The 20200-nt window shown below is 41.5% G+C and overlaps 3 protein-coding genes and 1 long non-coding RNA gene across 4 annotated transcripts; 3 read left to right on the forward strand and 1 right to left on the reverse strand.

Moving 5' to 3' along the window:
• The first annotated feature begins 8025 nt into the window (after positions 1 to 8025).
• Positions 8026 to 10036, forward strand: LOC115668555 (UDP-glycosyltransferase 74F2-like). Its single transcript, XM_056314621.1, has 2 exons — positions 8026 to 8676; positions 9133 to 10036. The coding sequence occupies exons 1-2, from the start codon at positions 8026 to 8028 to the stop codon at positions 9865 to 9867; spliced, it is 1386 nt and encodes a 461-aa protein (XP_056170596.1). The 3' UTR covers positions 9868 to 10036.
• A 4670-nt stretch (positions 10037 to 14706) lies between these two features.
• LOC130138972 (UDP-glycosyltransferase 74F2-like) lies at positions 14707 to 16915 on the forward strand. The gene is made up of 2 exons (XM_056314776.1): positions 14707 to 15540; positions 15987 to 16915. Exons 1-2 carry the CDS (start codon positions 14890 to 14892, stop codon positions 16719 to 16721), a joined length of 1386 nt encoding a protein of 461 aa, XP_056170751.1. The 5' UTR covers positions 14707 to 14889; the 3' UTR covers positions 16722 to 16915.
• A 743-nt stretch (positions 16916 to 17658) lies between these two features.
• Positions 17659 to 18539, reverse strand: LOC130138887 (uncharacterized). Its single transcript, XR_008817176.1, has 2 exons — positions 18399 to 18539; positions 17659 to 18303 (listed from the first exon to the last, which is right to left on the reverse strand). It is a non-coding gene; the product is annotated as an uncharacterized LOC130138887 (long non-coding RNA).
• LOC115690220 (UDP-glycosyltransferase 74G1-like) lies at positions 17771 to 19902 on the forward strand. Its single transcript, XM_030616493.2, has 3 exons — positions 17771 to 18104; positions 18419 to 18858; positions 19080 to 19902. The coding sequence occupies exons 1-3, from the start codon at positions 17879 to 17881 to the stop codon at positions 19806 to 19808; spliced, it is 1395 nt and encodes a 464-aa protein (XP_030472353.2). The 5' UTR covers positions 17771 to 17878; the 3' UTR covers positions 19809 to 19902.
• The last annotated feature ends 298 nt before the right edge of the window (positions 19903 to 20200 follow it).

The following is a 20200-nucleotide window of genomic DNA, read 5'->3' on the forward strand; positions in this document are numbered from 1 at the left end:
ACGTCGATCTATACCTATCGCCCCATTACTTTGCTGATGTGGATTTGTTATCGACGTGGAAGTGCTACATTAAGTTGGGACTGGATTACGAGGGTATATTTTTTAAAATAAATTGAAATTTGCTGATTTTTTTTACACAACAAAATTCGAGGCAAATTTGGGACTAAACTGAAAGTTTCAGGTTTTTTCTAAGCAAAAAAAAGTTCGGGGCAGATTTGGGACTAGACCTAAAGTTTTGGGTTTTTTCTGAGACAAAGAAAAGCTCTGGCAGATTTGGGACTTGATCTAAAATTTGGGTTTTTTAAGGAATTCACCCATTGAAAATAACTAGTTTTGAAACTTTAGAGGCAAATTTGTAATTTCACCTAACTAGGGAACTTATCCGTTAAAACTAGAACATCTAGGCGCTAATCAAGAAGGAGAAACCATATATTGATAGATATTTAAGTTATTTTTAATGATAATTGCTTAAAATAGACAATTTGTCTAACTAGACAAAATTATAATTAATTGCACGTTTAATCTAAAAGTGGGCTATTCTGCTAATATTATAGAATCTATGGAATATCCATAGTGTAAGTAATATTTAAATATGTTTTAGACAACAACTGAATGGCCTTTGACATTTGATTTAATTAATATGGCTTGATTAAGTGAAGATTGGAAGTTAGGGATGAAAATTGTAAATGTGAAAATTTATTGGGGCAATTATGTAATTTTGGAATATGAAAGTAGATGAAATAATCTTTAATTTTTATGATTAAGGTAAATTTAATCAAGGCGTGGTCTTAAAAATGAAAATTATATGAGCTACTTAAGTTATTGAAGAATTAATATTTTAAGGTTTAATTCATCTGAATGATTTACAAAAATTCATAATTTCTCAATTAATGGTGTTTTGAGGATGGAGGTTTGTATATTGAAAAACGTAAAACTATTTGATTACCACTATTTATGCGAGAAATGCCAATTTGCATTGATGATGGCGATTGTTATGTAATAATGATTTGCATGTGATAATGTTGTATATTGATTGATGATTGTTTCATGAAGAAGAGTTTATGTTTTGAAATGATGATAAATGAATATTTGGTTTCCATTATAGATATGGAAAATGCCAACAGATTAGTGTGATATTATTTGCACTATTATTATATAATTGTACATGGTAGTTGTTATGTTATTATGATTCGCACGTCAATGATCATGTAATGAATATTTTTACCATGGCCTAACTCCCTTGTATGAGTATGTGTATAAGACTCAGGAAAAAGACAAATTTTTTACTGTCCAAGACGGTTTTTATAGGCTTGAGACGATTTGAAGTCTTATGATTCATACATGAAATGATATAACTTGTGTAGCCTGATATGAGAATGAATATGGAATAATATCATTATGCGGTTGTACAGCGGTGTATTTATTCTCGCTCTGTAATGGATGGGTTGAAGCGTGGCAAAGATGTGTTTGTGATTCCGTCCCCAAAAATTCATGACGACGATAAATACCTTTGATGGATGGGCTGAGGCATGGCAAAGTCGGGTTTGTGATTCCGTCTCTAATGACGATGTCTTATTAGTCGTGATGAGTGCTGGCTATTGATGGGCAGTGAATAAATACACACCTGTGTTAGTAAGTGGCTTGCAATGCACAATAGGTAGGCCGAAAGATAGATTGGTTAAGTGGAACTTGCCCACTTCTCCTTCTTGCTGCCCGTACAATTTAGTGCTTGGTTGTCTTATCTCTGTTCGGGCCCAGTCTACGATATTGCAGCTTCATCAGGTATCAATACGGGTTGGTGACTGGAAGTCAAGGCTAACTTCGAAGGCCAAGCTCTCCCTAGTCTATTGTTCAAACTCTCTTGGAATGCTCTCGTTTATTATATATAGCCAGCTAGGAATGGTTGTTTGCACTCTCCTACTGCTACTTCTATTAGAGTTGCTTCCATTGGTTCTCAGGTGAAGAGACATGTTCAGAGTAGGTTGGCTAGATGTGCTCTAGTAGCTCAGCAAGTTTCATCCGAAAGTATATTGAGATAGATATAGACTGTGAAAGTGTACCGATAAACCGATAGTGCTTCTCTATTCAACAGCTTATGACCTAGCTAAACCTCTAAACATTCAAATATTCGCATCGGTAAGGTTTAAATGTTCTACTTTTCTACTCATATATATGCTCCGTGATGGAGAATTTTTCACATTAAATATCTAGTTTTATACTTACCAAGATCTGAATATGCGAATCTGTAATTACTGAATAGTTATACTCGATTAGCGAAAGTAGATCTAATAAGTAAGGCATTGTTAATGACCCGCAATTAGTTGGAAACTATGGCCCTTAGCTCTATCTTATATGGAAGCTCAATAGTCTTGCATAGCGTATGTTGTGCCGAATGGGATAATTTAGAAGATTCGAAATTAACTTTTTTCTCTTAGTTCTAGAGTTTCAGAATCTTATATAATTACCTTGGAGATTTGGATTGCTTTATTTCCTTTATATCAGATATTTGATTAGATTTCAGATAGTATTTTCAGAGATTTTCTTTACTTGCTTAACAATTTCGAATCAAAATTTGGCCTTGGATTTCGTTAGGTTTTTTAATCTTTATATTGCTATTATGTCTTTTATAAAGCAACTTTTCTTTGAATCAACAAAAGAATTATGAGAGGCTTTTCTCCGAATTTGCACCGGTAAGCGTGTTTGAGCCTGGGTGCGTGTTATTATGAATTTTCACGACTGGATAAAGAGATGTTGTAAATACATGAGCGTCCCTTTAATACACGTGACATCCCTAGATTAACTTACTCGAGGTATTGTCATGCATAAGGATCCTTGCGACTCTGATGGTGAAAAAGTTTCGTTTGAGTCAAGTCATGCTGCGATATCAAACCTCCATCTATGCCATCAGCATTCATATGTCTTTCGATCTTGGAAGTAGCAAACAGTAAGCCCGTCTAGTAATGTCGTCAGAATTTTTCTTTAGTCGAATCTCTTCCAAATACTGGTATACGAGATTTCATTTACCCACCGTATCATTTGCACTGACATTGACAAATCCTATTAAATCCTAATGCAAAATACACTGTAGCATGGTGCGTGTAGTACCTACAAGTTCTACACAATGCGCGTGAATTTATCGAACTTCGTCTATGCTGATTTGTTGTGGAAGAACTTGATTGGAACAGGCAAGAAGTTGATTGTACAAAAAAATCAACAAATTGAAATGATTATAATTGGACTTAATCCTTTTTCAAAATGAAGAACAATATGGGGAGAGTGCTGCACTATGCAAAATGGCTCCAGACTAATTACAATTACCTTATCAAGGTTTTTCCATGAAAGAACAGAGCCGAGTGCACGTATTGAACAACTAAGGACGAAATCATGCTGTTCTACTAGAGATACGTCTCACGTGCATTTGATTTCATTTTATGATTTTAATTTCTTCCAGCCAATCTGATCACCAAGAAAAGTTGATGAATAATTAGCTAAGGAAAATGCACAACTTCCTGTTAAATACAAGTAATTAATGTGTTGCGGGTCTTTAAATTGGCATTCCCCGATACCTAAAATCTCCTGATTCCTCATATTAAGAATGCTTAAAAGCCTCTTATGGCCAATTTGTCAAGAAATGGTTGCTCATATTCTTGTATTAGTCTAGTACTTGAAATAAGTACTCATGGATTAAGTTTTGTTATGTTAATCTAAATTAAGTTGATTAACATAATATTATGGTGAGAAAAACCCTTGTCCGGATGGTTAACAGCTCATTTCTTCAAGAAACCTTGGAAATATTGTTGGAAGTGATGTTACTGCTGGTTGCTGCTGTTGCTGACTTTTTAGATCCTCTAAACTTCTTGGTGCTGTGAACTCCATAGCCATTACTTTGGTTCCTGAAGTCCCCAATTGCAATACATCTGTAAGTGTATTACCTCTATCCTGGTCAAGAAATTGAGAGGTATGCTTTTGTTAGCTTGAATCAGACTGCCTTTATATGGGGGAAGAGGATTGTTGAGAATGTTCTTTTTGCCCATGAGCTGGTGAATAATTATCACAGGAAGGGCTGTATCTCCAAGATGTGTTGTTAAGGCTGATATTATGAAAGCCTTTGATTCAGTGGATTTGAGATTTATTCTTAACATATTTCATGCTGTTGAGGCTCCTCATCATTTTGCTTAGTGGATTGCAGCATGATTACTACTCTTAAATTTTCGATCAATGTTATTGGGTAGTTAGCAGGCTATTTTAGAGGAAAGAAGGGATTCAGACAAGGAGATCACTTATCTCCCTATCTTTTTGTCGTGGCCATTGGGGTGCTTTCCAGATTACTTGATGTTGCAGCTACAAATGGGAACCTCTGAAATATTATGCTTCATGTAGCAAATCCCAAGTGAGTAAGCTACTCACTTGGGATTTGCAGATGATCTTCTCATTTTCATGAATAATGATAAGGACTGATTGCTCTCTCTTTTGGTTGTGTTTGATATATTTAAAGCTCTTTCAGGTCTTGAGCTTAATCCAGCTAAGACAGAGCTCTATACTTCTGGTATTCAGAAGACTTAATGCAGGGGATGGTGGAATTTCTCGTTCCCCAGTTGGTGAGCTTCCTGTGAGATATCTGGGAGTCCCTCTCATGACTGCAAATCTTTGATTGATAAAGTCACTATTAATTTGCATTATGTGGACCACTTGAAAGCTCTCTTATGCTGCAAGACTCCAGTTGATTAGTTCCGTTATACAGAGCATTGTCTACTGCTGGTGCAATGTATTCCTACTCACCAAAAAGTTCATTAACTTGATTGGCCAGAAAATCTTAGTTTTATCCTCTTCTTTTTTGGTAATGGCTCTCGTGCTAAAGGGGCCAAAGTAAGTTTGGATACTATTAGCTTGCCTAAAAAAGAGGGTGAAATTGGACTCAAAAGGATTGAGTGGTCGAATAAGGCTTGTGTTATGAGATGTATAAGGCTGTATTTTCACAGGCAGGATCCAGTTGGGTTGCTTGGTTGGTTGCTTATAGGCTATAGGTAGGTCCTTTTGGACTCTTCCGATCTAAGCTAAATTCCTCGTTCATTTGGAGGAAGTTTTTGAAGCTTAGAAATGATGTCAGGCCTTGTATCAAGCATGTCCCCTTGGCTCTCTGGTCAATCATTTCACTAGTAGAATTATCTATTGTTGTGAAAATATGGGACAAGCGAATCGGACAATAGACAGAAGAAAGGAAAAAAATCTAACATCGGATTTATGTGATTTGGTGCGAATGTCTATTTACATCCACGGGAAGAGTAGAACAAAATTCTATCAATACAGCGGAAATTATAATCACTCAAGCACGCAAATACTCTCGTTGTTTTTTAATCTTTAATTACACGTAATAACTCACTCAGTATTTAGCCATAACAATTCATAGTGAAATCACAATTCATAGTGAAATCTCACTTGAGAATTTAACTGGCTAAATCATTACTAAGTGTAATTACAACAATCAAATCGCTTTGAAATATCTGGAGATGAACTCTCTACACATTTTCGTCAATCTCTTTTGTGTAGTCTCGGATCTCTCTCCCTGTCTTCACACTTCCCCTTCGTGATTTGTAGAGGAGGCTCAGAGGGGAAAGAGGAAGGAAGAAGGAATGCCCATGCTCGTCATTGCACTTCATCTTCCCTTTCTCTATCTTCATGGTGGCCATCTCTTTTCTCTCTCTGACCCATTCAATGAATGCCCATCATTATACTCTTCTTTGCCCTTCATTGAATGGTAGCGTGTGATTTTGCTGCTTTCTTGTCCTCATCCTTCCTTCTTCTTTTCACACGCAGAGCATTTATTATATGAAATACAACCGGTGTGCTAAACAAAATCTCAGACGATCACAAAAGCCCAACTTAGACTTTATCTATCGAGACAAACTCGCACGCTTTAATTTTAGTATTTGTTCAACGGACGCAAGACATATTTTAACATCTATGATTCTGTTCTGTTTTCTCAATCAAATGCAGCTAATGGTACATGTGATTTATCCTCCTGCTATATCAAAGTCTTTAGTGCATGTTCCAGCTGGCATTTGTTGATTTTTTGCAGCCAAAGTCTACTGTCCTTAATAGGGTCTTCCAGAAGTTGACCACATCTGGATGTTTCACGTGGCAAGTGCATGGAACGTGTTGAGATATAAGTTGTTATACATTTCCATTAAGCTCAGGTTGGGTATTTATATACCCAAGAGTACGCATGAAAAAAAACACCTAAATAGAAAACTTTTCAACTTCCAAAGATAGGTTTCCAAAACTTCCAAAACCGATAACCATATATTTGGTTGATAGAACTCTTTGTGAGTTAAAGGTTTAAGAGTCCATTGGTGTGAACTTGGTTGGTTTAATCCATGTATTCCAAAGCATTGCTTTATTATATGGCTTGTGATGCACAATAGGTTGGCAAAATGACAGATTGATTAAGCGGAACTTGCCTGTTTCTCCTACTTGCTGTCCCTGCACGGAGAATAAGAATCGCTTGTTTTTTGGTTGTCATGTCTCTTCAAGTCCAATCTACGATATAGCAGCTTCACCAGGTATCAAGAGGGATTGGTGACCGGAAGTTTGAGGTTGATTGGGTTGTGGTTAACTTCAAAGGCAAAGCTCTCCCTAGTCTATAGTGCATACTCTCTGGGAATGCTTTCATTTATTTCTGTTTAGCGAGCTAGGAATGGTCGTCTGCGCACTCCTACCGCTACTTCTGTTAGTGTTGCTTCCATTGGTTCTCATATTAAGAGGGCTGTACGGTACAGATTGGATAAATTTGCTCTAGTAGCTCGGCAAATTTCATCCGATATTGTACTGATATAGATATAGATTGTCAAAGTGTACTGATATATTGCTTCTCCGTTTAACAGCTTATGATCCAGCTAAACCTCTTTAACATTCAAATGTTCACATTAAAATAAGGGTTCATTGGTTTACTTTGCCACTCATATTATATGCTCATGACAGATTTTTCTCGTTAAATCTCTCGTTTTATACTTACTAGAATAACCTTGTGCAAATTTTTAATTATTGATTGGTTATACTCGTTTAGCTAAAGTACTTCTAATAAATAAGGCATTGTTAAGGACAGCAATTAGTTGGAAATTATCACCCTAAGTTCTATCTTGTATAGATGCTCAATAGTGTCGCGTGGGACGTGATAACCTTGAAGATCCATGCATTTGATTTGATGTCTTTTTGAATTGTTTTAGCTGATCTGATCAAACAATGGCTGTTGAATAAATACTCAAATTGACATTCTCCAACTGATCTGATCTGATCTGATCAAACAAAGGCTGTTTAATAGCCTCTTACGGTCAACTGGTCGAAGAATTAGTCTGTAATATCATGAGAGTCTTGTCCGGTCCACGATAGTAGATGCTCGTGGATTGTAAGGCTTTTCTCTACCCACGATGTACACTAATGATCCATGTTATTTATTTGACTTGATCCGGGTCTTTAGATTTGAGATTTTAAATTTGAGCCCCAGACTTTGTTCCCTCCCCCGGGTCGATCTTTGAGCAGATACCCTTTTTATTAATTTACCATAACAAGCTGTCGAATCGTGTTATGTTAATCTAAATTAAGTTGATTAACACATACTGACCTTAAAATGCAAATGAATGAGGGTTTTTGGTCAACTAGTACACGCCAAAGTAAGCATACCTATCCATCGATTCCTTATTGTCAGAGAGAATCTCTTTTGGTGACATAATTAACGCAAATGGACCTTCTCCCTCACACGGTCAGTCTTCTAACTTCAATTTCTTTGGGAAAATTTTAGCATCCTAACAGTGATCAATCGGCCGGTTTTTGCCTGATATATTAAAAGATGGAGCCAATCGTTGACATTTAAACTTATCAAACCAATGGCAGAACTAGAAGTAACCACCAAGGCACCGACCACTTCATTGCCATATACTAATAAGGGTCAACGTAGCACGTTGTGTTGTGACATTACATATGAGACCATAAAGAGACTTTTCTGTTGAATCGCAAGATAAACGCAAGAAAATGGAGGATTCAAGTAAATCCCTGAAACCACATTGCTTAGTTCTATCATACCCAACCCAAGGCCACATCAACCCCTTGCTCCAATTCTCCAAGCGTCTACTTCACAAAGGAGTCAAAGTTACTCTTGTCACCGCTAAATCCATGTCCAAGACCCTGCATGGATCCTCCTCATGCACCTCGATCGCGCTAGAGGCGATCTCCGACGGCTTCGACGACGGTGGCATTGGGGCGGCAGGTAGCCCCGAGTCCTACATCGAGCGCTTCTGGAAGGTCGGCCCTGAGACCCTGAGCGAGCTGGTCAAGAGGCTAATCTCCGGTGGTCCACCGCCAACTTGCATCATCTATGACTCGTTCTTGCCTTGGGCTCTTGATGTGGCCCAAAAATTTGGTCTTGTTGGGGCTGCTTTCTTCACCATGCCTTGTGCTGTGAGCAGTGTGTTTTACCACTGCCAAAAGGGATGGCTTGAAGTTCCTGTTAAGAAGCAGGTTTTGCTTCCTGGGATGCCTCCTCTTGACCCTCAAGATATGCCATCTTTAGTGTGTGATGTGGAGTCATATCCAGCTTTCTCTGGCATGCTTGTGAACCAGTTCTCCAATCTTGACAAAGTGGACTGGGTGCTTTGCAATACAGTATATGAACTTGATCAAGAAGTAAGCACACTAGAACCTTTGGAACTAAACCATTTGACAGTACACTAATACTCGTCTTGATTACTTCTTCTTCTTCCTTGTTTTTGGGTTCTAATTGGATGTACAAGGTCACTGATTATATAACCTTTCTGGCATCTACTCTACCGTAGATCATGCATACGTCAAGTACTTATTAAATTCACATACGATAGGATCGTCCATGTTGACACCACAAGGACATGACTCGACAGGTTCTTATATTAAAGTTAGGTTACTTGAAACATCGTAATGAAATTAAAGATACTAGTCTATTAATTGCAAACATGCAATGCTCAAATTATCCTCCAATCTTCAATCAATTACTTAGAATGAGACTGTAACCCCATTTCTCTCTTTCAACTGTATTGTCACCTTTTTGATCCATGAGTCGGTCCAACTTGATCTATCAAGCATTTAACGAGAACTTCTTCTTCTTAGGTTGCGGACTGGTTCATGAAGATCTTGCCATTCAGGACCATAGGACCAACAGTACCATCCACCTATTTAGACAACAGGCTTGAACAAGACAAAGAATATGGCTTCAGCATCTTCAAACCAGACCATGACACCACCATGAGATGGCTCAGCACAAAGCCAAAAGGGTCGGTTGTGTATGTCTCCTTTGGGAGCATGGCCGAGCTAAAGATTGAACAAATGCACGAGCTAGCAATCGGACTTAAGAGAAGCAACAGCTATTTTCTCTGGGTGGTCAGATCATCAGAAGCAGAGAAACTCCCACAAGGCTTTGCAAACGGTACCGAGACATCCCAAAAGGGTCTGATTGTGACATGGTGTCCTCAGCTTGAAGTCCTTGCACACGAGGCACTAGGGCTTTTCGTGACACATTGCGGTTGGAACTCGACTTTGGAAGCGCTCAGTTTGGGTGTGCCGATGCTGGCGATCCCACAGTGGACCGACCAGCCCACGAACGCCAAGTACATTATGGATGTCTGGAAGATGGGCCTGAGGCCACTAGTTGATGAGGAAAGAGGTGTTGTGACGAGTGAAGAGATAGAGCATTGCATTAGGAAGGTAATGGAAGGGGACACAAGGAAAACAATGAGGGAAAACGCGGGAAAGTGGAGAAAAATCACTAAAGACGCAGCTGGCGAGGGTGGGAGTTCCGATAGGAACATTGAGGAGTTTGTTGCTAAATTGGGCGCTAAGACCTGAAAAAAGGAAAAGAGAAATGCTAGATTTATGATTAACGAACATAGTAGTAATCGATCTACTTATCCTAGTGAAAGGATATATGCAATAATATGTGCGGCACACTAAATACTCGACTATGTATCATGTGGGTCTCATTTGTTGATAATGTGAATTTTATACTTTGCCGCGTTATTTTCTGAACAGATATCGATTTCATACTTGTAATACTGCTTAAGTTCTAAACGATATGCGTGATATCTGTCAAATTTTGTCTCTATTAATTTGTTGTTGAAGAACTTCATCAGTTGTACCAAAAGAACTTGATTGAACAAAAGAAGCTAGAAAATTGATGAAATGACAGAAAAATGCTGTAAGTTAGGAGATTACAATTTGACTTAATGAGCGGTCCCCACGTCAATGTTGACAATGTTCACCCTAAACCCACGAAATGATATAAGAACTCCATTGGCCGACCTTTTAGGGATCATAACCATTCACTTTGTAGCCCTTGATCTCACGAACAACCTACTAAAATTTCAGCCAATTCCGACAAGGTTTCCCCATCAAGCCTTCGCCGGAAGTCGCTGCCTCTTCTCCCTAGCAGAACCCACCTCCCTCTCCCTCTTTTCTTTTTCTTGTTCTGCCGTTCCCTCCCTTGCCCGTTCAGCTCTCTCCCTCTTTCCTCATCCTCTTTCTTTTGGTTTTCTTGATGAGAGCTCATGATCGAGTGTCGTCATTGACGAATGATGTTTCATGTGTGAGGGTCTGTCTGCACACGTCCGAAGGTGAAAATGTTTCGTTTGAGCTAAACCATGTTGCAACATCTAACCTTTTTCTATATCATTCACATTCATCTGTTCTCCAATCTCGGCACTAGCTAATAGGAAGCTTCGCACACTTAATTCACAGAGTTGCGTATAACGAAACTACAGCTCAGATTGTCATTTTCTTATCTTCCATTCGAGCAAGTTCTTTTATTTTGTTCATGTTGTTCTTTCTTATGTTGAGGTTTGAAGAAAGATTCGACTCATAACACGAACCCCCTCCAGCACGACCATCGTTGATTTCCTTTTGTTGAATTTCTTTCGAAAAATAGCGTGCGAGCTTTCATTTTCCGGCTGTATCATTTACCTTATGAATTTAAGAATCATAGTGTTGTAAAATCTCATCATTTTGAAACTCTGATTAGCCTTTTGACTTCAATTCTTTAGCTGTAGCAAGGTTGCTCTTCCTGTTCTCTTTTGCCATTAATAATACCTATTTTATCGAACAAAATTACCTAATCATAGAGAAATTGTCATTTTAACTCGTTTTTCTTTTATAAGTCAATTGACTCAATTCCCAATTCCTTAGTTAGTAAAGCAACGCCGAGAGTCCGTCGCTAAATCTAGTAATTAATAAGTCTTAAGCGAAATGTGAGACGGATGTTATTTTTTTATCAAGCGACACTATATGTATTATGTCACGTCATTTAGCATATCAAATCTAGTCATCACTTTGTACATGTAACTAGTATCGATTGAGTTTAGAATCTATATATAACTATCTTATATGGCTGCTTAATAGTCTTGCAAGGTGTTTGTTGCACGGGACAAAATTATCTTAAAGATTCGAATTTAATTTATGTTTCCTAGGTTTAGGGTTTCGGAATTTTAACTAATTATCTTAGAAACTCAAGTTGTTTTTAGACATTATTTTAAGAGATTTTCTAATCATTTTCAATCAAGTTTGATGTAGGATTTTAGTATATTTTTGCTGACATAATGTCCTTTTGTAAAACGGTTTATCTCTGAATCAATGAAAAAACTATGAGAGACTTTTTTTTGAATTTGGGTTTGTGAGCGTGTTTGCGCCTATGTGCATGTGTTGCGAGTTTTACTAGTGTTTATCTATCGTTTACGTTATCGATTTGTTTATGGAGTCACGCGATGGTTGTTATGGTTAGAGGGTTAATTATTGTTAAAAAGATGAAAATTGAGGAATCTTCAATACGCGAAATAGTCGCATTTTATATTTCCCTTTAGGTGAAATCCAACGGGTCGCACAGGTTTGAAAATGATTTCTTATGAATCCGGATATATTTGTAACTCCGCAAAATAATATAAATTGTGCTAAAAACTTTTTATCATTATGAGGCTTATACGGCTGGATAAAGATATGGTAACTAGAAATCCATAAGTTATGATGTATTTATGGGAAAATTGTCAAATCAGTCCTAAACCTATTGTACGGCGACCAATTCAGTCCTAAACCTTTTAATTTTGCCAATTCAGTCCTAAACCTTTTTAATTCTTGCCAATTCAGTCCTTCCGGCCAATTTTGGCCGACCGGCGCTGACGTGGCCGCCGGCCGGCGTCGACCGTCCGGCCAACGCTGACGTGGCAATTTTTTATTATTTTTTTTCAATTTTTTAATCTTTTTTTTTCTGATTTCTTCCTCTGGCCGGTCCGGCGACCGGCGGCCTTCCAGAGGGGAGGGTCGGCGAGGTCGACCTCGCCGGCCTCGCCGCTGTTGAGGCGAGGCCGACCTCCCCGTCGCCTGGTTCGCGACGGCAAGGTCGAGCCTCGCCGGATCTGGGCGAGGCTCGACCTCGCCGTCGCCCGGGCCGCGACGGCGGAGGTCGAGCCTCGCCAGTCAGCTCTCGCATTCTTGGGCCTCGCCTAGCCCGGCGGCGGCAAGTCCGACCTCGCCGTCGCCTAGGTCGTGACGGTGAGGTCGAGCCTCGCCGGATCGGGCAAGGCTCGACCTCGGTTGTCGCGACCCGGGCGACGGCGGGTCCCGGCCGGGGCGGCGAGGCTCAAGCCTCGCCGTCGCTTGGGGCGCGACGGCAAGGTCGAGCCTCGCCAGATCTGGGCGAGGCTCGACCTCGCCGTCGCGCCCCAGGCGACGGCAAGGTCGGCCTCGCCTCGCGGCGGCGAGGTCGACCTCGCCGCCCCCCCCCTCGGCGGCCGCCGGTCGCCGGACCCGGCCGGAGGAAGAAATCAAAAAAAAAAAAAGATTAAAAAATTGAAAAAATAATAATAAAAAATTGCCACGTCGGTTGCTGCGGACGCACGCGCACGCAAGACGCCGATCAAAATTGGAGGAAGGACTGAATTGGCAAGAATTAGAAAGGTTTAGGACTGAATTGGCAAAATTAAAAGGTTTAGGACTGAATTGACCGCCGTACAATAGGTTTAGGACTGATTTGACAATTTTCCCATGTATTTATAGTTGGAAATACATGGCCATTCCTTCAGTATTTCTAATTCTACTCCTATGCACATGTTGACAATGTTCATCCTAGAACCACACAATGAAAAGATTTGAAACATGATGATGTTCCTTAGTGGGGCCAAACTTGAGCAGTAGGTAGGAATAGGAAAAATTATCCAAAATATCCTAAATCTATTGTATTATCCAATTCTGCTCTAAACCTTTTAATTTTGTTAATTGAGTTCTAAACTTTTTTACTTCTTACAAATTGAGTTTATCCAGTTAATTTTGGCTAGAAATCGCTGACGTGGATGCCGACCGGCCTACATGGTGATGACGCAGATAATTTTTAATAATATTTTAATATTTTTTTAATTTTCTTATTTTTCTCTTCGATCCTTTTTCCTTTTTTACTTTTTTTTTCCTCCCCTTCTTCCTCCTCCAGCCAGTCGCCAGGGGCCGACGGGGGTGAGGCTCACTAGAGGCCGGTGAGGCCGGCGGGTCAGTATCCATGTTAGCAATTTCCGGCTAAAATTGATCAGATAAATCCAATTGGCAAAAAGCAAAAGCATTTATGACTCAATTGACAAGAAGCGAAATATTTATAACTGAATTGGCAAAACTGTAATTGGTCGATGACTTTTTAGATAATTTTCTCGATAGGGATATGATTTCTCATGGCGATTTGAAGCGCTCGCGCTCTCTCTCCACAACGTGTGCCACGTTCCGTTTGTTTTTTATTTTGCTGGGACTCCATGGGGTTGAGTGGATTGGTTCAGCCATCTTCGTCTAGTTGATTGAAAGGATTCAGATCCAATTTTTAGCTTCATGATCACATTGTCAAACTTTTGTTTGCTCTTTCATTTCATACTCTCTCCACAACGTGATCAACGGGGTCAGCTTTTACCTGATAAGCTCCTTAGGGGGCGAATAATAATCATTCCGTTTCCTTATTTTTCTATTTTTTTGTTCTCCAAAACAGGTTTGGAACAAAAATCCGTTTGGTAAAATAATTTCATTTTTTTATTTTTAGGATAAATTTTGGCCCAAAAATAGATTTGAAACAGAAATGAGAAGTAAAAATTTTCCACTTTTCTATTTCTGAAATAGAAATAGAAATAACAACTTTTTTTTATTGCTCACCCTTGACGCCGCTTGCTGGCCCGTCCGTTGCCCACGCCGCCTGTCGGCCCCCAGCTGGCATGTCCACCGCTGCCCACTGGTCCCCAGTCGATCGTTCGCCGCCGCCGCTTGTCGTTCGCCTGCCCCTTGCCGACCGTCCGCCGCCGCCTCTTGTCGCTCGCCGGCCATTCGCCGCCGCTCGCCACCCGCCGCCGCTCGTCCTCTGCCACCGTCGCTTGCTGGCCCCCCTATTGCCGCCGCTCGCCGGCCACCCCCCTTCGCCGCTTGCCGGCCATCCGCCCGCCGCCACTGCTCGCATACCAGCGAGACATAAATTTTGTGTTGTTATCAAATGAATTTCTATTCTGAGAACAGAAATTTCACGTCGTTATCAAACGCTACTTTTTGTTCAGAAACTCATCCTCGAAAGAGAAATAGATTTTTCTATTTCTAGCTAGAAATAGGATCGGAGAAAGAGAAATGTTTTCATTCGCGCCTTTATTCTTCAACCAATTTCACAAGAAATTGAAAAGATGATAATTTTTCCTGGCCACTCATTGAAATGATATCACAGCAAATCATTTGCCAGATCTGAAGTACCGACCGACCGAGTACTTTTTCTCTTATGCTGACTAGGGTCCATCAAGCACTGCATTAAGGTTGTGACATTGCATATAAGACCGTGACGAGACGCTTTCACTTGAGTTGCAAGAGAAACGCCAGAGGATGGAGGATTCGAGCGAGCCCCTGCAACCACATTGCCTGGTTCTGTCATACCCAACCCAAGGCCACATCAACCCCATGCTCCAATTCTCCAAGCGTCTACTCCACCGAGGAGTCAAAGTCACTCTTGTCACTACCACATCCATGTCCAAGACCCTGCATGGATCCTCCTCATGCACCTCAATCCCGCTCGAGGCGATCTCCGACGGGTTCGACGTCGGTGGCATTGGGGCTGCGGGTAGCCCCGAAGCCTACCTCGAGCGCTTCTGGAAGGTCGGACCCGAGACCCTGATCGAGCTGGTCGAGAGGCTAATCTCCCGCAGCCTTCCGCCGACTTGCATCATCTACGACTCGTTCTTGCCTTGGGCTCTTGATGTGGCCCGAAAATTTGGGCTTGTTGGGGCTGCTTTCTTCACCATGCCTTGTGCTGTGGCCAGTGTGTTTTGCCACTGCCAAAAGGGGTGGCTTGAAGTTCCTGTTAAGAAGCAGGTTTTGCTTCCTGGAATGCCTCCCCTTGACCCTCAAGATATGCCATCTTTCGTGTGTGATGAGGGGTCATATCCAGCTTTCTCTGGCATGCTTGTGAACCAGTTCTCCAATCTTGACAAAGTGGACTGGGTGCTTTGCAATACAGTATATGAACTTGATCAAGAAGTAAGTACACTGGAACCTTGGGAACTGAACTATTTGTGAGTACGCTGGGGGAGGGGGGATGTTCTAGTTGGATGTGCTTACTAATTTACTGTCTATATATAACCTTTTGTGGCATTTGCTATGTCGTACATCATGCATCCGTCAAGTACTCATTAAATTATTTGACAATAGGATGTCGATGTTGACACCACAACGACATGTCTTGGTGGATTCTTATGTTAAAGTCAAGTTACTCAAAATGTCTTAATGAAATGAAAGATACTAGTGGATCATTCGTAAACATGTGATGCTCAGGTATCCTCCAATCCTCAATCAATTAATTATAATGAGACTCGTCCTCATTTCTCTCTTTTGGCTGTGATTCCAACTTTTTGATCCATGAGTCGTCCAGCTTGATCTTTTAAGCATTCAACGAGTTTTCTTCTTTTTCCTCTTCTTCTTTGTAGGTTGCGGACTGGTTCATGAAGATCTTGCCATTCAGGACCATAGGACCAACGGTACCATCAACCTTTTTAGACAACAGGCTTGAACAGGACAAAGAATATGGCTTCAGCATCTTCCAACCAGATCACGACACCACCATGAGATGGCTCAGCACAAAGCCAAAAGGGTCAGTTGTGTACGTCTCCTTTGGGAGCATGGCGGAGCTAAAGGTTGACCAAATGCACGAGCTAGCAATGGGACTAGAGAGAAGCAACTGCTATTTCCTCTGGGTGGTCAGATCATCGGAAGCAGAGAAACTCCCACAAGGCTTTGCAAAGGGTACCGAGACATCCCAAAAGGGTCTAATCGTGACATGGTGTCCTCAGCTCGAAGTCCTTGCGCACGAGGCGCTAGGGCTTTTCGTGACACACTGCGGTTGGAACTCGACCCTGGAAGCGCTCAGCTTGGGCGCGCCGATGCTGGCGATCCCGCAGTGGACCGACCAGCCCACGAACGCCAAGTACATCACGGATGTCTGGAAGATGGGGCTGAGGCCGCCGGTTGATGAGGAAAGAGGTGTTGTGACGAGTGAAGAGATAGAGGATTGCATTAGGAAGGTAACGGAAGGTGAAACATGGAAGACAATGAGGGAAAATGCGGGAAAGTGGAGGAAAATCACCAAAGACGCAGTTGGTGAGGGGGGGAGTTCCGACAGGAACATTGAGAAGTTTGTTGCTAAATTGGGCGCTAAGACTTGAAAAAGAAGGAAAAGAGAAATGATCGACATGCGAAGAACTGTCATAGCAGCGATCGATCTACTTATGCTTGGTCTCGTGTGTTAGGAATGTGAATGAAATATCTATTTGCGTGTATGTCATACTTTGTAGCATCAATTTTCTGAACAGATCTCGATAATATTAGATACTAGTAATTATTATGTTTCAGGTCATAATGGCGTTCTTCCCTAGTTAAAATTTTAAATTTTGTCATGTTAATCTAAATTAAATTGAGAAAAGTTAAATTAATCGACCCTAAAAGTCGTGGGAGATTGTCCAATCAATCATAAACTTATTGTATGGATATTAATCTGGTCCTAAATTTTTCAATTTTATCGATTTAGTACTAAATATTTGCACAAAATTCTAATGTAATCATTTCTATCAATTTTCGCTAGAAATCGTCGACGTGATGGTGTGCCTCGTAGCATTGCCCCCATTGACTCGAATTCCACATCAGCAGTTTCCGGCAAAAATTGACATGAAGGACTATATTGAAATTTCGCGCAAAGATTTAGAACTAAATTGGCGTGATTGAAAAATTTAGGATTGAATTAACGTTCATACTATTATTGATCGGGCAATTTTCTCCGGAAAGTCTTCAATTGACACAATTCTTTTTTCCATAGTCATGAAAGCAACACCCACTGACCAGAAAATACAAAGAAGTGAGAAATTTTGGCCAAACATCACCTTCACCAGTACGTGCCAAAACAAGCATAATTATCCATCTATCCCCTTTTTTTTCAAACGAAACTTCTTTCCTGGTGTGACATCGTTAGTACAATTGGACCCATCTCTGGCATGTTCAGTCCCTTAGCTTCTTCATCAATCTCTTCCGAAACGATTTAACATCCTACTAAATACTTTCGGACACTTAACACATATATAACAAAAATGATTGCATTTCTACAAGCACTGCCAAAATAAAAAATTGCATTGGAATCTATGAATTTCTCGTTTGATTGCTCAACAAGTGCTCCGGCGGCGCCCGCCGAAAAAGAACTCAAAACAGAATACAAGACACTTCTTTGTCACTACGTAATGGCAGCAATCTGAAAGATAAGTCTCAACCAATATCGGTAGAGAAGTTAGCAACTTCACTATATCTTCTTACCGTGCACAGTCCAGAGTTAGTCATGGAGGAGGAGAAGGAGGAGGTGAAGAGACCCAGCAAAGCTCGTGTCCTGGTCCTCCCTTACCCTGCGCAGGGCCACATCAGTCCGATGCTCCAGTTCGCCAAGCGCTTAGTCTCCAGAGGTGTCGGAGTGACTCTTGCGACCACCGTCTTCGTTGCCAAATCCATGCACGCTGCCCCAAACGACTCCGTCGGCATCGAGACTATCTCAGACGGATTCGACGAAGGTGAGAGACAATTAGCTAGTTGCCTAGAGTGAGCTCTGGATTGTGCCATTCTTGGGTTTTGTGGCAATCTGTTGGTTATGATTAGTAGAGTCAATCTGAAGAACAGACATGATGAAGAACAAGTTTGTCCAATGAACGACTTTCATGTTGAGGGTAGGCGCTTTGGTGACAAAGATGAAGCTTCATTGGTTTGAGTTCTCTGTCATATATTTTTCCAAACAAAAATCGTGTCGAGCTTACATTAGAGTTCATGAAATACATGTATATGACCATTTTGTGATGAGCCTAACTTACACATTATTTCTGCTACAAAGGCGGGTCTGCACAGGCAGAGAGCATTGGGGCTTACTTGACGAGCCTCCAAGCCGTTGGATGGAGAACACTGGTGGCACTAATCAAGAAGCTCGACAGTTCGGGGGATCCCATCGACGCTGTCATCTACGACGGCTTCCTTTCTTGGGCGCTTGATGTGGCGAAGCAGTTTGGGAAGTTAGGAGTGGCGTTTTACACCCAAGCTTGTGCCGTGAACAGCATCTATTACCATGCGCACCAAGGCCTCCTTCCGCTTCCGCTGCCGGGGACGACAATTTCGCTTCCCGGGTTGCCGCCTCTCGAGCCAGCGGAGACCCCGTCATTCCTGTACATCCCGGGGTCGTACCCGGCTTTCTTCGACTTGATCGTGAATGATCAATTCTCGAATGTTGATGAAGCGGATCTGGTGCTGTATAACTCATTCTATGAGTTGGAGAACGAGGTAATTAATGTTTGTCGTGTCTGCCAGAATCATCACCTTATGCTTGTATTGATTGTCTAGTTTAGTAATCTCGCAGTTGAAGCAAGTGAGTGATCTTCGATACCATTAACCAACACATTTACGCCTAGACATGGTCATCTACTTCATTGTGCAATTCTAACCCATTATCTGATCTTTATTCTTGGGAAAGTTGATGTTCTACTCATCCAATTGTTGATAAGGTCGTAGACCATTTGGCCAAGCTCTGGCCACTGAAGACGGTTGGCCCAGCAATTCCATCAATCTACTTGGACAAGAGACTGCAGGATGACAAGGACTATGGCATCAATCTCTTCAAGCCTAACACACAGGTCTGCCTGAGCTGGCTCGATGACAAGCCCGCCAATTCGGTCATCTACGTATCGTTCGGAAGCATGGCTGAGCTAGACACTTCCCAGATGGAAGAGCTTGCACGGGGCTTGAAAAACTCCAACAAACACTTCTTGTGGGTGGTCCGGGACTCGGAGATGGCAAAGCTCCCTCCTGGGTTCGCGGAGCAGAGTTGCTCGGAGGTGGGGCTCGTTGTGCCGTGGGGCCCGCAGCTGGAGATCTTGGCCCACGGGTCGACTGGGTGCTTCGTGACGCACTGTGGATGGAACTCGATCCTCGAGGCTCTGAGCCTCGGGGTGCCGATGGTGGCGATGCCACAATGGACAGACCAGGGCACAAACGCGAAGTTCGTGGAGGACGTTTGGGGAGTGGGGGTCAGGGTTTCCAAGGACGAAGATGGGACCATCGCGAGAGGAGAGATAGAGAGATGCATAAGGGAAGTGATGGAGGGAGAAAGGGGGAAAGAGATCAAGAGAAACGCAGAGGAATGGAGGAAGTTGGCCAAAGAAGCAGTTGACGAAGGGGGGAGCTCGGACAGGAATATCAATGATTTTGTGGGTAAATTAGTTAGCTTGACCTAAGGTTCATCTTATGTTAGACTCGACTTGTTCTCATAAGACCAAAGTTATGAACCTATGATGATATCCAAAATCTTCAAATGATCTGATTTCTGAATTCTAAGAGAAAACAATGACACGCGAGTCCGGCGGCAGATGTCGGCTACTTAAACTTAACATTGTTCCAAGACTTGCACTTGATCTAGACCAGTAATGTAAACCTCCAGAGCAACTTAAAACAACAGACTAATAGCAGACAAAATCGATGCAGCAATGCCTACTGATGTTATGGGAATGAAGCTAAAACAAGAGTGCAGAACGAATAAATAGGTTGCTGATGAACATACAAATCCAGGCAAACCTTTTTGTCAAACTAAAAGAAACTCACCAGTGCTCCAGCAGAAGAGGAAAGGCGG

Source organism: Syzygium oleosum, unplaced genomic scaffold (assembly GCF_021117445.2).
Source record: "Syzygium oleosum isolate NSW1041296 unplaced genomic scaffold, Sole_v2.1 Sole_v2.09, whole genome shotgun sequence".
NCBI classification, from domain to species: Eukaryota; Viridiplantae; Streptophyta; class Magnoliopsida; order Myrtales; family Myrtaceae; genus Syzygium; species Syzygium oleosum.

Excerpts from the sequence above, each read along its gene's own strand:
- LOC115668555 (XM_056314621.1), top strand. The coding sequence starts at position 8,026 with ATGGAGGATTCAAGTAAATCCCTGAAACCACATTGCTTAGTTCTATCA. Across the intron at positions 8,677-9,132 it reads TATATGAACTTGATCAAGAA|GTTGCGGACTGGTTCATGAA; the intron begins GTAAGCACACTA and ends TCTTCTTCTTAG.
- LOC130138972 (XM_056314776.1), top strand. The coding sequence starts at position 14,890 with ATGGAGGATTCGAGCGAGCCCCTGCAACCACATTGCCTGGTTCTGTCA. Across the intron at positions 15,541-15,986 it reads TATATGAACTTGATCAAGAA|GTTGCGGACTGGTTCATGAA; the intron begins GTAAGTACACTG and ends TCTTCTTTGTAG.
- LOC115690220 (XM_030616493.2), top strand. The coding sequence starts at position 17,879 with ATGGAGGAGGAGAAGGAGGAGGTGAAGAGACCCAGCAAAGCTCGTGTC. Across the intron at positions 18,105-18,418 it reads CTCAGACGGATTCGACGAAG|GCGGGTCTGCACAGGCAGAG; the intron begins GTGAGAGACAAT and ends TCTGCTACAAAG. Across the intron at positions 18,859-19,079 it reads TCTATGAGTTGGAGAACGAG|GTCGTAGACCATTTGGCCAA; the intron begins GTAATTAATGTT and ends ATTGTTGATAAG.